The sequence below is a fragment of the Ursus maritimus genome, unplaced genomic scaffold (genome assembly GCF_017311325.1).
Source record: "Ursus maritimus isolate PB19 unplaced genomic scaffold, ASM1731132v1 scaffold_24, whole genome shotgun sequence".
In the NCBI taxonomy this organism is placed as follows: domain Eukaryota; kingdom Metazoa; phylum Chordata; class Mammalia; order Carnivora; family Ursidae; genus Ursus; species Ursus maritimus.
Window position 1 is genome coordinate 20,569,299 of NW_024424897.1, and position 12,387 is coordinate 20,581,685.

Below are 12,387 nucleotides of genomic sequence, written 5' to 3' on the forward strand. Positions count from 1 at the left end.
AGAGCTGAATGCATGGCAGTCTGGTTTTGGATCTGCAGCTACATCTGAGTGTTGGACTCTTGCTGTGAGCATACTTCTCTGAGTTCTGCTCTGCTCTCTGCTAGAATGACAGTTCATTGTCCCCTCACCAGACAATGCATCAAGGCACACAACTGAATTCTTTCCTCATAGTTTCTCTTTGGGAAATCAAACAAATCTTATCTTATGCCTTGCAACAAAGCAGAAGTGGAGTTATATGCATGGGCATTTCTGATTGCTTATGCTTCTTGGGTAGATGTTCCTAAATCATGAACTATTATGAATCATCAAATCAAAACAAGCTTCACATCTTTAAACTACTTAAAGCACACTCTAATTATTGTAGAAAGTCTGTATTGGTAACACCAAAGCTCACAAGCTTTATAATCAGGTGTACAAACTGATTATGGCAGGACTTCTTTAAACAACAGAATCTCAACTCTGGGTGTTTAAAGTCTTGATGGCTTAAAGTTCAGTGTGGGAGTTACTTGAAGAGCATAGGTACAGTACACAATAAGCACATTGATATGAACCTGGAAAGGTCCTGACAACTTGTTGGTCAATGTATCCAAGAATCTCTCCATGGTTCTGATCTTACAGGGCCCCTTTGCCACACTTGACACTTTTGACCTTTACCTCTCCTTTGAAGCTCTCCTCCCTGGCCTCTCTGATGCCATGAGCTGTCTCTCCTCATTTTCTCTTGCCATTTCTCCATTTCTCTCTGACTCTTTTTCCTTCTCCTGCTCTCTGGTTGGGGGAATTCCCCAAAGTTTGGTCCTTAGGCCCTTGTTGCTCTTCTCCATGTACATTCTCCCTTGGCTCATTTCTCCAGTTCTCACATCTGCACTAGGATCATACCTGTCCTTATCATCGCTGTCAAGACTTCTAGGCTTGCTACTCCAAGGACCTGATGAACATTTCCCTGTATAGATTCCACCATTCCTTCAAACATAGCTGATCAAGAATAAAATTAGACTACTCCTCTCCTTAGAACCTTCAATGGCTCCACACTGACCTTCAGATAAGGCCTAAGCTCCTCAAGGAGGTGTACAAAGTCCTTCATATAAAAGCCCTTCCATGCTATCAGGGAACTCAAGTAGAAAGAGAGAGAGAAGCATGTAAGTCATGACAATGCCATGCTGAAGGTGAGATGAGAGCTCACAGAGGAGGAAGAAATGATCTGTCAGAAGTTAGGGAAGGAGCTAGGTCATTTATATCTAAGCAGCATGAGATGATGGAAAGAGTTTGCTTCTCCTTCACCCTCATCTCTCACTCCCTGGCTTACACGGTGCTTACTGAACTTTTCTTGGTTCCTCTATTGCAGAACTTTCCAACCTTACTGAGGTGAATGGATTAGAGGGGTCCATGGTACTGATGCTCTGAGTCCTTGGAGTGGTTGGCCAAGGCAGCCCAGTCACTTTGCCCCAATGAGCTATAAAGTATTATCATTTCCTATATAAGCTTTTGTGTGAAAAATGGGAAGCATGCTTGAATGCAATGTGTACTTCCTCCAGAAAGCCTTGCTAGACCTCTACTCACTCTGGTTAGGTCCCCTGGTGCATGTTCCCATAGAAGCTGGGGCTTGCCCCATCACAGATGTATCCTGCACCTGGTTGGTGTGCATTCTTCACTAGGTTGTAGGTTTGCCTCTCTTTCTCACCATTGCATCTCCAGTGTGTGGCTCTTTTCCTGGCACATGGGAAGGACTCAATTAAATCTCTGTTAAAGGAAGTGGGCTAGTTTATCCTTGATGAGCAAAACAGTCTATGTTTCTGTGAATGGCAAAGTTTTTCTCCTAAATATTTTGCTTGCCAAATTCTGGTTTCATTCTTGATTCTCTCCCACATCTCACCTTTCTAAATGATTGCTTGTTTTTAAAAAAATTGCTTCTTTGATGTGACGGGATGTGATGAGCACTGAGTGTTATACACAACTAATGAATCACTGAGCACTACATCAAAAACTAATGGTGTACAATATGTTTGCTAATTGAACTTAATAGAAAAATTTTAAAAATGTTCGGCAGAAAAAAATTGCTCCTTTGAAAATGGTTTTTACACCATTTCTTCTCTTATACTTCCTCTGCAGACAGTTAAACTTGGTCCCTCCTCACTGCTGGCCTGGACTACTGTGATCACCTGCTGGTCCCTCTGCCTCCAGCCTTACCCTCATTTTGCTAAAACAAATAAATGTTTGCTAAACATTTCCTAAAACTTCTCCCTCCAGGGCAGTCTAAGCTCCTTAGCTTTGCCATAGAGAACTTCTACCATATGGCCTTAACTCCCCATACAGCTTTCTCTTCTACCACCTCCCTTCACACCTCTCCCCTCCCCACCACTAGTCTCACCGACCAGAACTTGGACTCTCCTGCCTGATGTGTGTGCACACCACTCTTCCCCCTGCAGGACCCATGCTCCTCCTCTGTGACTTGCACCCCAGCACATATCTATACCTGTGAATTTCCCAACCTGGCAGTACCCTCTTGCCCCCATTACCTCAACCTTATACTTATCACTTACTATGTTCATTCCTTCATCCACTCAATACACACCACTGAGTGTCTACTGAGTACCATGCACTTAGAGCTGAGGATTCGGAGAATTAGCCCCCGTTCCTGCCTTCAGGGAATTCAGACACAGAGACAGGTGAGCACAGAAGCTGGGCACTTCCATGCTCAAGGTAAGATGAGAGCTCACAGAGGAGGAAGAAATGATCTGTCTGAAGAAGTTAGGAAAGGAGATGGTTCATTTGTACTTAAGCAGCATGGGGCGATGGAAAGAACAGAGATATATGTTGGAATCCTGGCTTCGCAATGTATTACTCCCTAGCTTCTACGTGTCCATTTACCCATCTGTAAAATGAGAATACTATCATGCACCTTGAAGGGTCCTGGTGAGGTGTGAATGAGATCATGCTTGTGAAAAGTGTCAAGTACCGAGAGAAGCCTGTGCAAGTGCTCAAGGGTGAGCTCCTTCTGACCATAGCCCTGGTCCCACCTTCTATTCCACACAGTGCCCTGTACATACTGTTATCCTGGTGCATACCTGTTATTTGGTTGATTTACATTATCATGAATATGATGTCTGCCACATCAAGAAACAGGGCCACTGGGAACCAAGCTGTTTTAACTATTCCAGAAGGGATCTATTCCTCTTCCTGAGAACCATGAATTTGGCATTTGGTAATTGGACCTAGCAAAGGATACATAGGCAAGAGCTGTGCTTTCCCGTCTTAGCAAGAAGAGCCAAGGAATTGCCAAGGAGTCAGGGCCATCCAGCCAGGAGACAAAGCAGCAACAGTGTCCCTGGACCTGCCACGCCCCGCTAATGAAGGCCAAGGCATTAATGAGTCCAGCTCTTTGAAGCCACTCCATGAAGCTCTTACTTCATTGATGCGCAGCATGGAAGAGGAGTCCTGACTTAGCGAGAAGCCCGAGTAAAGTCTTTTATGAGGGGAGCGACTCTTCTGAGGAAACATAACAAACCAAGGGGGAAGGGCTTTTGACAATCACTAAATGAGTAAGAAAAAAAGGGCTGCCTTCCATGTCCACACCCTCTGTGGAGGGGGTATAAATGCTCCCCAGGGAAGGAGACCCACAGATCTGTGGCTTGGAGAACCTGGACTCTGTGTTCAGCCAGGCGCCTTGCTCCCCCCAGCACCATGCCTTACAACTGCTGCCTGCCCAACCTGAGCTGCCGCTCCACCTGCTCCTCCCGGCCCTGCGTGCCCCCCAGCTGCCACACCTGCACCCTGCCCGGGGCCTGCAACATCCCCGCCAACGTGGGCAACTGTGGCTGGTTCTGCGAGGGCTCCTTCAATGGCAGCGAGAAGGAGACCATGCAGTTCCTGAACGACCGCCTGGCCAGCTACCTGGAGAAGGTGCGCCAGCTGGAGCGCGAGAACGCGGAGCTGGAGAGCCGCATCCGGGAGTGGTGCCAGCAGCAGGTGCCCTTCGTGTGTCCCAGCTACCAGTCCTACTTCCGGACCATCGAGGAGCTCCAGCAAAAGGTGAGGGGGTGGCCACCACGCTGCCTCCAGCTGGAAGTTGTAGGGAGGGAATCTGAGATCTGATTAAGAAACAGTACAAATTTTCAGTTAAAGTCTGGGCTTTTCCGTTTTTTTCTTGGGTGCCCATTTTGTGTGAGGCTCAGGACTGTTAGGCCTGAATATTTGCATAGTGCTAGTCTATGTGCAAGTAGCAGCACTTTGCATAAATAAGCTGTAATTAAAAGCCGCCTCCAAATGCTTCCATGCATTGCCAAGCTCCAGATTTATTACCCTGAGGTAAGAGAAAAGGCCCGAGCCCAAGAAGGAAGCTGGAGAAGCAGAACCTTTAGTAAGAATTGGACTATTTTCTCTCTCCTTCCTCTGGACTTTTGACTACTCTGACTTCTTATTGCTGTCTTCCTCTGGGTACCTAATTATCCTCATTATTTTCCTGACCTGGATGCCTCTGGACTTCTCCTGGTGTTCAGTGTCTAGCAAGGGCATAAAATGGCTAAAATCAGAAAGAGTAGAAACCACCTAGGAGGAAATGGGGCCAAGCCGTCCAGGACGGCTGGGAGGGCATGCATGGCTGCTTCCCTGACCTCGCCCCTCCAACAGCCAGTTACATATTTCCCACTGGAATGGAAGTTTCTTGAGGGCAGGATCGAGTGTTTACTCATTTTTGTATCTTCAGCTCCTAGAACTATACTAGATTTACGGTAGTTTTGTTTTGTTTTTAGGGAGAGAGAGTGAGCACATGTGAGCTGGGGCAGGTGGGGGGGGAAGCAGAGGGAGTGGGAGAGAGAGAATCTTCAGCAGGCTCCATGCTCAGTGTGGACCTATGGTAGGTTTTTAAAAATAAGTGTTAGTTATTATTCTCAGCCTCTTAGTATTGCCAATTATTAGGAAAGAAAAAGATTACTTACCTACTAATACTTTTGCTCACACATTTCTGTATTCTTTTTTCAAATTTGATTTTTTTATTATAATTTTTTTATTATATTAGGTTAGTCACCATACAATACATCCCTAGTTTTTGATGTAAAGTTCCATGATTCATTACTTGCGTATAACACCCAGTGCACCATGCAATCCATGCCCTCCTTAATTTGATTTTTCAAATATTTGTTGAGCACCTATGGTGCATGGACAGCATTTAATAATCTTATATAAGATCCACTGTGATTTCTCATTCCATTCCTTCCATGTAAGTGAATTAGTAGGAACTGCTGTTGGTTAAAAATAACCAAGCTCATTCCAGACTGTTTTGGGTCTTCTAGATCTTGTGCGGCAAGTCTGAGAACGCCAGGCTGGTGGTGCAGATTGACAATGCCAAGCTGGCCTCAGATGACTTCAGGACCAAGTGAGTGGGCAAGTAGGGTGTCCTCTCTTTTCTCTCCTTCCCTTTAGCCTGTCTTCAACACAAACATCGACAAAGCTTTTTCCTAGATGTTTTCCCCAGGATCCATGGAACCACTGCTCAGCAGAGCTCAGAGCTCTCTTCTCCAGATTCAGATCCCCTCTCTTGCTTCTCTGTATGGTGACATCCCCCCATCCAGTGCAGAAGTCATAGCTCCCCCCCCACCCGATGCCCTACTATGCACAGAACGCAATCAGGTGATGTGAGAAGTGTATTAATTTTGGAAATCTCACAGTTTATGGACTTTTGTTCCCTAAATCTACTGGCTCCTTATTTATCAAAAAATAATGGCCAGTGCATTTTCCTCTAGGAGCTACTGCTCGGTGTTAAACACCCAAATGAAAGAGAAGGCTGTAGAAAACACAAGCCCCAATTTCCAGTTGTGTGGCAAACTGAACCCCACGAGAGTCAGGGCCAGGCCCCTTCCCATCGGGTGGGTCCCTGATGCCCCTGTACCACAGGTACGAGACGGAGGTGGGCTTGCGGCAGCTGGTGGAGTCGGACATCAATGGCCTGCGCCGGATCCTGGACGAGCTGACCCTGTGCAAGGCCGACCTGGAGGCCCAGGTGGAGTCCCTGAAGGAGGAGCTGCTGAGCCTCAAGCAGAACCACGAGCAGGTGAGGTTCCCCAAAGAGCAACAGGCTCGAACTTGCCAAGGCCTGTTTCCAACTGCCACGGGGTGTGGGAGAGGCTCAACTAGCCGAGGAATCTGCCCGCCAAACAAAAAGGGATTTGTAGAGAATGAGCAATCTAAAGCCTGTGATAGGAGATTAGGATGTTTCTGCAGGAGGCAGGAGTAAGAGTAAAGAGGTAGGCAAGCCCCAGTAACGAGGAAAGGCCAGCAACGAGGCACCGCCCACAGCCTCTTCCACTCCTAGGTCAGACAGAGCACACTGGGCTGCAGAGATCTTGTATCCCAAATCCCCATTTAGCAACTGGAGAGGCCAGGACAGCCACCCAGCAGAAAGGGCTCAGCCGGAAACAAAACCAACTCTTCCCCCTTCTCCTCTAGAGCTTTCTCTGCTCTTCAGTGTGGCCTGGAGGAGATGTTGAGCAAAATACTCATTGTCACTGCTTGGTCAGTTGGTGAAGAAGAAGGACTTTTTGTGCACACCTTAAATGCCAGAACGATGTAAACAGTGATAGTTAATATTAATCAAGAGCTTACTGTGTGCGACACGTTGTGCTAAGTGCTTTAGAACTCCAGAGATAGTTTTCATTTTACAGATGAAGAACTTGAGGTTTCTAGAAGCTTCTAGAAGCCATATAGTGAGTGGCCCTCAATTCAAGCCTGATATCTACTGAAGCCCAAGTACCAAGCTATGCTGGCTCTGTGAAGAGAATAGCAGGGAAATGAAGAGATACTTCTTTGAGCAAAATCTAGGTTGACAGAACTGACAAATCACCAGTTAGGTCTATTCCATCTCAGACGGCAGATTTTGAAGTAAGCACTCTTTATTTCCTCTTTAGCAAGACTCTCACCTTTTTATTAGCCATGGTTAAGAATCAAACCTAATAGGCTCTGTGGTGTATGAGCAAAAACACTGAGCTGGGTGCTTGGGGCCCACAGGTTACATTGTGGTCTATCACAGCTCAGCGTGGAGGCAGAATCACTGCTCTCTAAATGAGGGGTAGCACCCCAAATATGGGGGCAGAAAGAGGTCATGGGTGTGACAGCACTTTGCAAAGTGGAATACACAGGTTAGTCATGGATTATAGAACCCAGTTATGAGAGGATCCGATGAAACAGAGCTGCTGAAGGCTTAAGAATGATCACAAGCAGACCCGGGCTCTCTTAGAGCATCTGAACCCTCTGTGATACTTTCCGTCTTCCCCCTCCTCCCCCAGGAAGTCAACACCCTGCGCTGCCAGATTGGAGACCGCCTCAACGTGGAGGTGGACGCAGCTCCCACCGTGGACCTGAACCGCGTGCTCAACGAGACCAGGAGTCAGTATGAGGCCCTGGTGGAGACCAACCGCAGGGACGTGGAGGAATGGTTCACCACCCAGGTGGGCATCTCAGCACGTGGCCGCTCGAGACCCTTGGCCCCGCGGGGCCCCTGAGGCAGGGTCTGACCCTGTCTTCTTCCCTGTGCTGTTTCAGACCGAGGAGCTGAACAAGCAGGTGGTGTCCAGCTCGGAGCAGCTGCAGACCTGCCAGGCGGAGATCATCGAGCTGAGACGCACGGTCAACGCCCTGGAGATCGAGCTGCAGGCCCAGCACAACCTGGTGGGTGTTGTTCAGGGTACTGGCCACACTCTCCTGACCTCGGGGAGCCTGGGACTTCTCTGGAACCCCCTGGAGAAGCTCCCTGAGGAGCAGCTCTGTGACATTCCTTACCTTCTCCGCACAGAGGGACTCCCTGGAGAACACGCTGACGGAGACCGAGGCGCGCTACAGCTCCCAGCTGGCCCAGGTGCAGTGCCTGATCAGCAACGTGGAGTCCCAGCTGGCCGAGATCAGGAGCGACCTGGAGCGGCAGAACCAGGAGTACCAGGTGCTGCTGGACGTCAAGGCCCGGCTGGAGTGCGAGATCAACACGTACCGGGGCCTGCTGGAGAGCGAGGACTGCAAGTGAGTGGGAAGCTAGTGCTATTTCCCTTGGGGGTGCATGAGGTTGCTGCAGGGATGAAAAATTGTCTTGGTGGGAACAAATGGATAATTTCAAGCTTTTGGTTGGAGGCAGTCTGAGGAAGTGTTATATTCTTATACAAAGTGCATTTAGTATTTTTCTATCCTTCAGTTCATTTCCCCCTAACTGGCCCTCCTGGTCTTCTGTCTGCAGGCTCCCCTGCAACCCATGTGCCACAACCAATGCATGTGACAAGGCCATTGGGCCTTGCGTCTCCAATCCTTGTGTCCAACGTGCTCGGTGCGGACCTTGCAACACCTTTGTGCGCTAGAGGGCCCGGTGCCAGGAGGAGGAGGAGGAGGGTTCCAAAGTCACATCTCAACTCTACTTCATACAAGCTACTCCTATGGCGACCACACTTGGGACAAAGGAAGAATTTCTAGCAGCACCAGCTTCTAAGTGTCAGCTCTGCCTTCCACTGCATTCCCTGGCTTGATCCTTTAGACGGCAGTCTCCTTACCAGCTCGTTCTGTCTTCTGAGCATATAGAGACATCCACAGCAGGATCGTGCAAGATCTGTTACCCCAACGACACGCCTGCGTAGCACGTTATGCTTGAACGGATACGCATCTAGATGTGATTGCAGAATAACCACATGAAAGTGTGGTGGAGCTGATAGGCAGGTGTGAAACTGCACATAACTGGGGAAAAAGTCTTCCTTGTCACTCTTTTGGTCTTTGGAGATGTAGTCAGGGTCCCTTGTCAACTTCCTAATAAAGTCTTATTCTGGCACAGACATGATCATTGTCCTTCTTCATTAATTCCCAAATTGGGTGTCTTGTATCAATAAAAAGTAAGTGGTGTTCTTTCATCAGATGAAGGGATCATGTGACTTCCCTCAAAGGAAAAGTCTCCACCAGACATCACCCACCTGTTAATGTGGATTTCTTGCGTGGAGAGAAGTTGGTAGCAGAACAAAGGGCAAATCCAGGCACAGCCCGGCCTAGAGTTCCAGCCCACGTCACAGGGCCCCCAGTCTACCATTGCTGAGGTCAGCAGTTCCAGAGCCAGACCTTCCCAGAAAACAGTGCTCCCGTTGCAAGGAAGCAAGGGCATCAGCACCCAGGGATTGCCACCTAACCCCACTCTGCCCTCTGTGTGAAGTAAGCAAAATGGGGCTGGGCAGCGGGTCTCACCTGCTAATGACAGTGTGACCTGCTGGATGACAGTTACAGTAGAATTATGAGTTGTTCTGGAGGCAGAATCTTTGGGTCCTTATTTTGGATAAGGTATCAACTTCTCCAACTTCCAGACTCTTCCTCCAAGAGAATGCCTGGGCCGCCAGCCTCATGGGGTTGTAATGGTCTCTGTATATGGAAGCACTTTGTGAATGCCACACGTATTATTGCCATTGACCCTTTGACCTTGAATACTGATTCCTGAGCTCTCAGAGTCTAATTCTGAGATTGTCTATTCCCAGTGGAACATCCCACTCAGCCTCCTATAAGGGTCTTTCGTTCCTGCCTTTGACGGATATAACCCGGGCTCCTGTCTTCCCAGCTTGGAGAGCTCCACCAAAAGCTTTCTTGGGTAGTACAGGACCTACTTTCTGTTCTGGGAAAGGGATTAATCTCTTCTGGGTACCCCTCTTCCTCACTGACCCATGGAATTCCAGGCCCAGAACAGCATGGGGTTGACATGAGAGAAGGAATCACGGGGAATGGAGTGTGATAGGAGATGCTGGGGACAGTGAAAGGGGTATGGGGAAAAGGGATGTGGGCCTGCATGGTTGTTCTGTCCGCTTCTCTTCCTGGATGCACGTGGCAACCCTCATCTCCTCCAGCCCCTGCACAAGCTCCTTTTAGAGGGTAGTTTATGTGGGTGGCTCTGAGGAGACAAAGGAGTGCGGAATCACTCACAGGAGGAGTTATCAAGAAGCCCAAGAAGCATCCTGAAAACACCCGGGAGCACTTTGGTGGCTGAGTGTGAAATAACATTTAAAGCTGGGGCTCGTGGGTGACAGTTACAGTCAAGTGCTTTGTTCTGTTCTGTTTTGCTTCAAAGAAGAGTCACTGATACCTAACTGCTCACATTCCTCATCAAAACAGGAAAATCAGGCAAGAAGTGCCAAGAGTTTCAAGAATTGCTAAAACTGTAAGAAGATACAATCATGATGTGGCCTATCCCTTGTTATTGCAAAACTTGTGCTGACACCCTTACATGGGCAGGTACCAGGCAGGTTGGCCGGGGCCTGGCCAGGCCCTTATCTGAGCCCAAGGCAGGTGTGCAGACTAGTGTTCTCTTTCTTTCTCACTTTTTCACGTACAGGGACAAGCACAGGTCAGGAATTTAAGGAAGACCAGGGAAAACTTAGAGCCTCTGGGTCAAAGACAGATTTATAAGAAATTAAAACATGTGCTCAGCACGGCAGGGAAATGTGGATGTCTACATGATGTGGCTTCCTGTGGCAGGACAGAAGAAGTTGGTGGTGGCCCTGACAAGCTTGGAGTGTGACACACTGGAGAGTGTGTGTTTAAAATTTTAAAAATGGTTGGGGCGCCTGGGTGGCACAGCGGTTAAGCGTCTGCCTTTGGCTCAGGGCGTGATTCTGGTGTTCTGGGATCGAGCCCCACATCAGGCTCCTCCGCTATGAGCCTGCTTCTTCCTCTCCCACTCCCCCTGCTTGTGTTCCCTCTCTCGCTGGCTGTCTCTCCCTCTGTCAAATAAATAAGTAAATAAAATCTTAAAAAAAATTTTTTTTAAATGGTTAAAAGACAAAAAGAGAAAGAATATAAAGCAAGCCCCAGAAAAATCTTGGGTTTGAAAAGGACTGCTTTAGTTTTCAATCTGAATTGTCACATCTACTTGAATCTTAGCCCTCAGTGTGGTTACGTGGCCTGTCTGAGCCTCAGTTTCTTAATCTGTAAAGTGGGGGGAATAATGACCACTTTGTCATTCAAATAAGGATGGAACGAGATTTTGTTGATAAAAGTGCTTAACTCAATGGTAAATGCTCAGTAAACATCGTTTCTAAACATCCTTGAGGACTCTGAGGAGTCATATCCGTGTGCTCTGACCCCTTTACTACTGATCAGGACAGGGGGTCCACAGCCTTGAGATTCAAAGGTTTTGCCGATTCAAGTCCTTTGGCACCCAAATTAGGTACCTGATTTCAAGTTCCCTCGAGTTGATGGACGCGGGCTGGAGGGCTCCCAAAATTGTCTGGATGAGGGCAAGAGGCTGAGGAATCTAAGCTTGAGGCCTGAGAATCAGAGTTAAATGAATTCGGACGTGTGCGTGTGCATATGTGTGTGTGTGGCGGGAGTCGCATTAGGAGGAAGGCAAATAGTTGAGGCTAGTGAGCAAGTGGCATTTTTGCGGGTTATAGCAATCTGAGTTTTCAAATAGGAAGATAAGTGTGCCGCTGGTGTATTAGAGAAAGGCCCTTCCTGGCTGCACACACCCCATAGGTGCCTGGTTTGGCAAGAGTCACAGATGCTGCTCTTTACCTTCTAGGGGACCCCACCACTCCACTGCACATGGCAGCCTTGGGACAACCATGCAGCCTGCTCAGGGCCTGGCCCCTGGACTCCATCTGGGTCACTGTCCCTACTCTATTGGTCCTCAAGTCAGAGAGTTTAAATAAGAGTTTTCACATTTTTTTTTAAAGATTTTATTTATTTATTTGACAGAGATAGAAACAGCCAGTGAGAGAGGGAACACAAGCAGGGGGAGTGGGAGAGGAAGAAGCAGGCTCATAGCAGAGGAGCCTGATGTGGGGCTCGATCCCAGAACGCCGGGATCACGCCCTGAGCCGAAGGCAGATGCTTAACCGCTGTGCCACCCAGGCGCCCCTGAGTTTTCACATTTCTTAACTGATAGTCAGGCACCTTTTATGGCAGACACCTAGGAAGCACGTAATCTATTATGTCCTCCTGGGTGTTTTCAGGATGTTTCTTGGGCCTCTTGGTAACTCCTGTGAGTGATTCCGCACTCCTTTGTCTCCTCAGCACCACCCACATAAAGCTACCCTCTAAAAGGAGCTTGTGCAGGGGCTGGAAGAGATAGGGGTTTATAACACGCAACAAACAATAACCTGTCTGCCTGAAATGAATAACCCCTTTAGGGCAGATGAAGGAATGAAGCACAGAGAGGTTGCTTGAGGAATGCCACACAGCAAAAAATGCTTCTCACTCATTGGGAGGAGAAGCCTTTGGGTGGCTATGAGAACGGGAAGCATGTAGACACATGACTGGCATTTTCTAATGGGAAGGGAGTAATTCCCCTTTCTCTTAACCCTAGCGTGGTGTGCTTTGAAGGCGTGTGTCGTCTCTACATTACAACCATGACACTCACAGGACTGGACATGATGTTCACCGTGAAAGAGT

General features: G+C 48.2%; 1 protein-coding gene across 1 annotated transcript; it reads left to right on the forward strand.

Annotated features, from left to right (window-relative positions):
* The first annotated feature begins 3,641 nt into the window (after nucleotides 1-3,641).
* KRT33A (keratin 33A) lies at nucleotides 3,642-8,795 on the forward strand. Its single transcript, XM_008701253.2, has 7 exons — nucleotides 3,642-4,026; nucleotides 5,286-5,368; nucleotides 5,887-6,043; nucleotides 7,275-7,436; nucleotides 7,531-7,656; nucleotides 7,781-8,001; nucleotides 8,213-8,795. Exons 1-7 carry the CDS (start codon nucleotides 3,679-3,681, stop codon nucleotides 8,328-8,330), a joined length of 1,215 nt encoding a protein of 404 aa, XP_008699475.1. The 5' UTR covers nucleotides 3,642-3,678; the 3' UTR covers nucleotides 8,331-8,795.
* The last annotated feature ends 3,592 nt before the right edge of the window (nucleotides 8,796-12,387 follow it).

Excerpts from the sequence above, each read along its gene's own strand:
- KRT33A (XM_008701253.2), top strand. The coding sequence starts at position 3,679 with ATGCCTTACAACTGCTGCCTGCCCAACCTGAGCTGCCGCTCCACCTGC. Across the intron at positions 7,657-7,780 it reads TGCAGGCCCAGCACAACCTG|AGGGACTCCCTGGAGAACAC; the intron begins GTGGGTGTTGTT and ends TTCTCCGCACAG. Across the intron at positions 8,002-8,212 it reads CTGGAGAGCGAGGACTGCAA|GCTCCCCTGCAACCCATGTG; the intron begins GTGAGTGGGAAG and ends TTCTGTCTGCAG.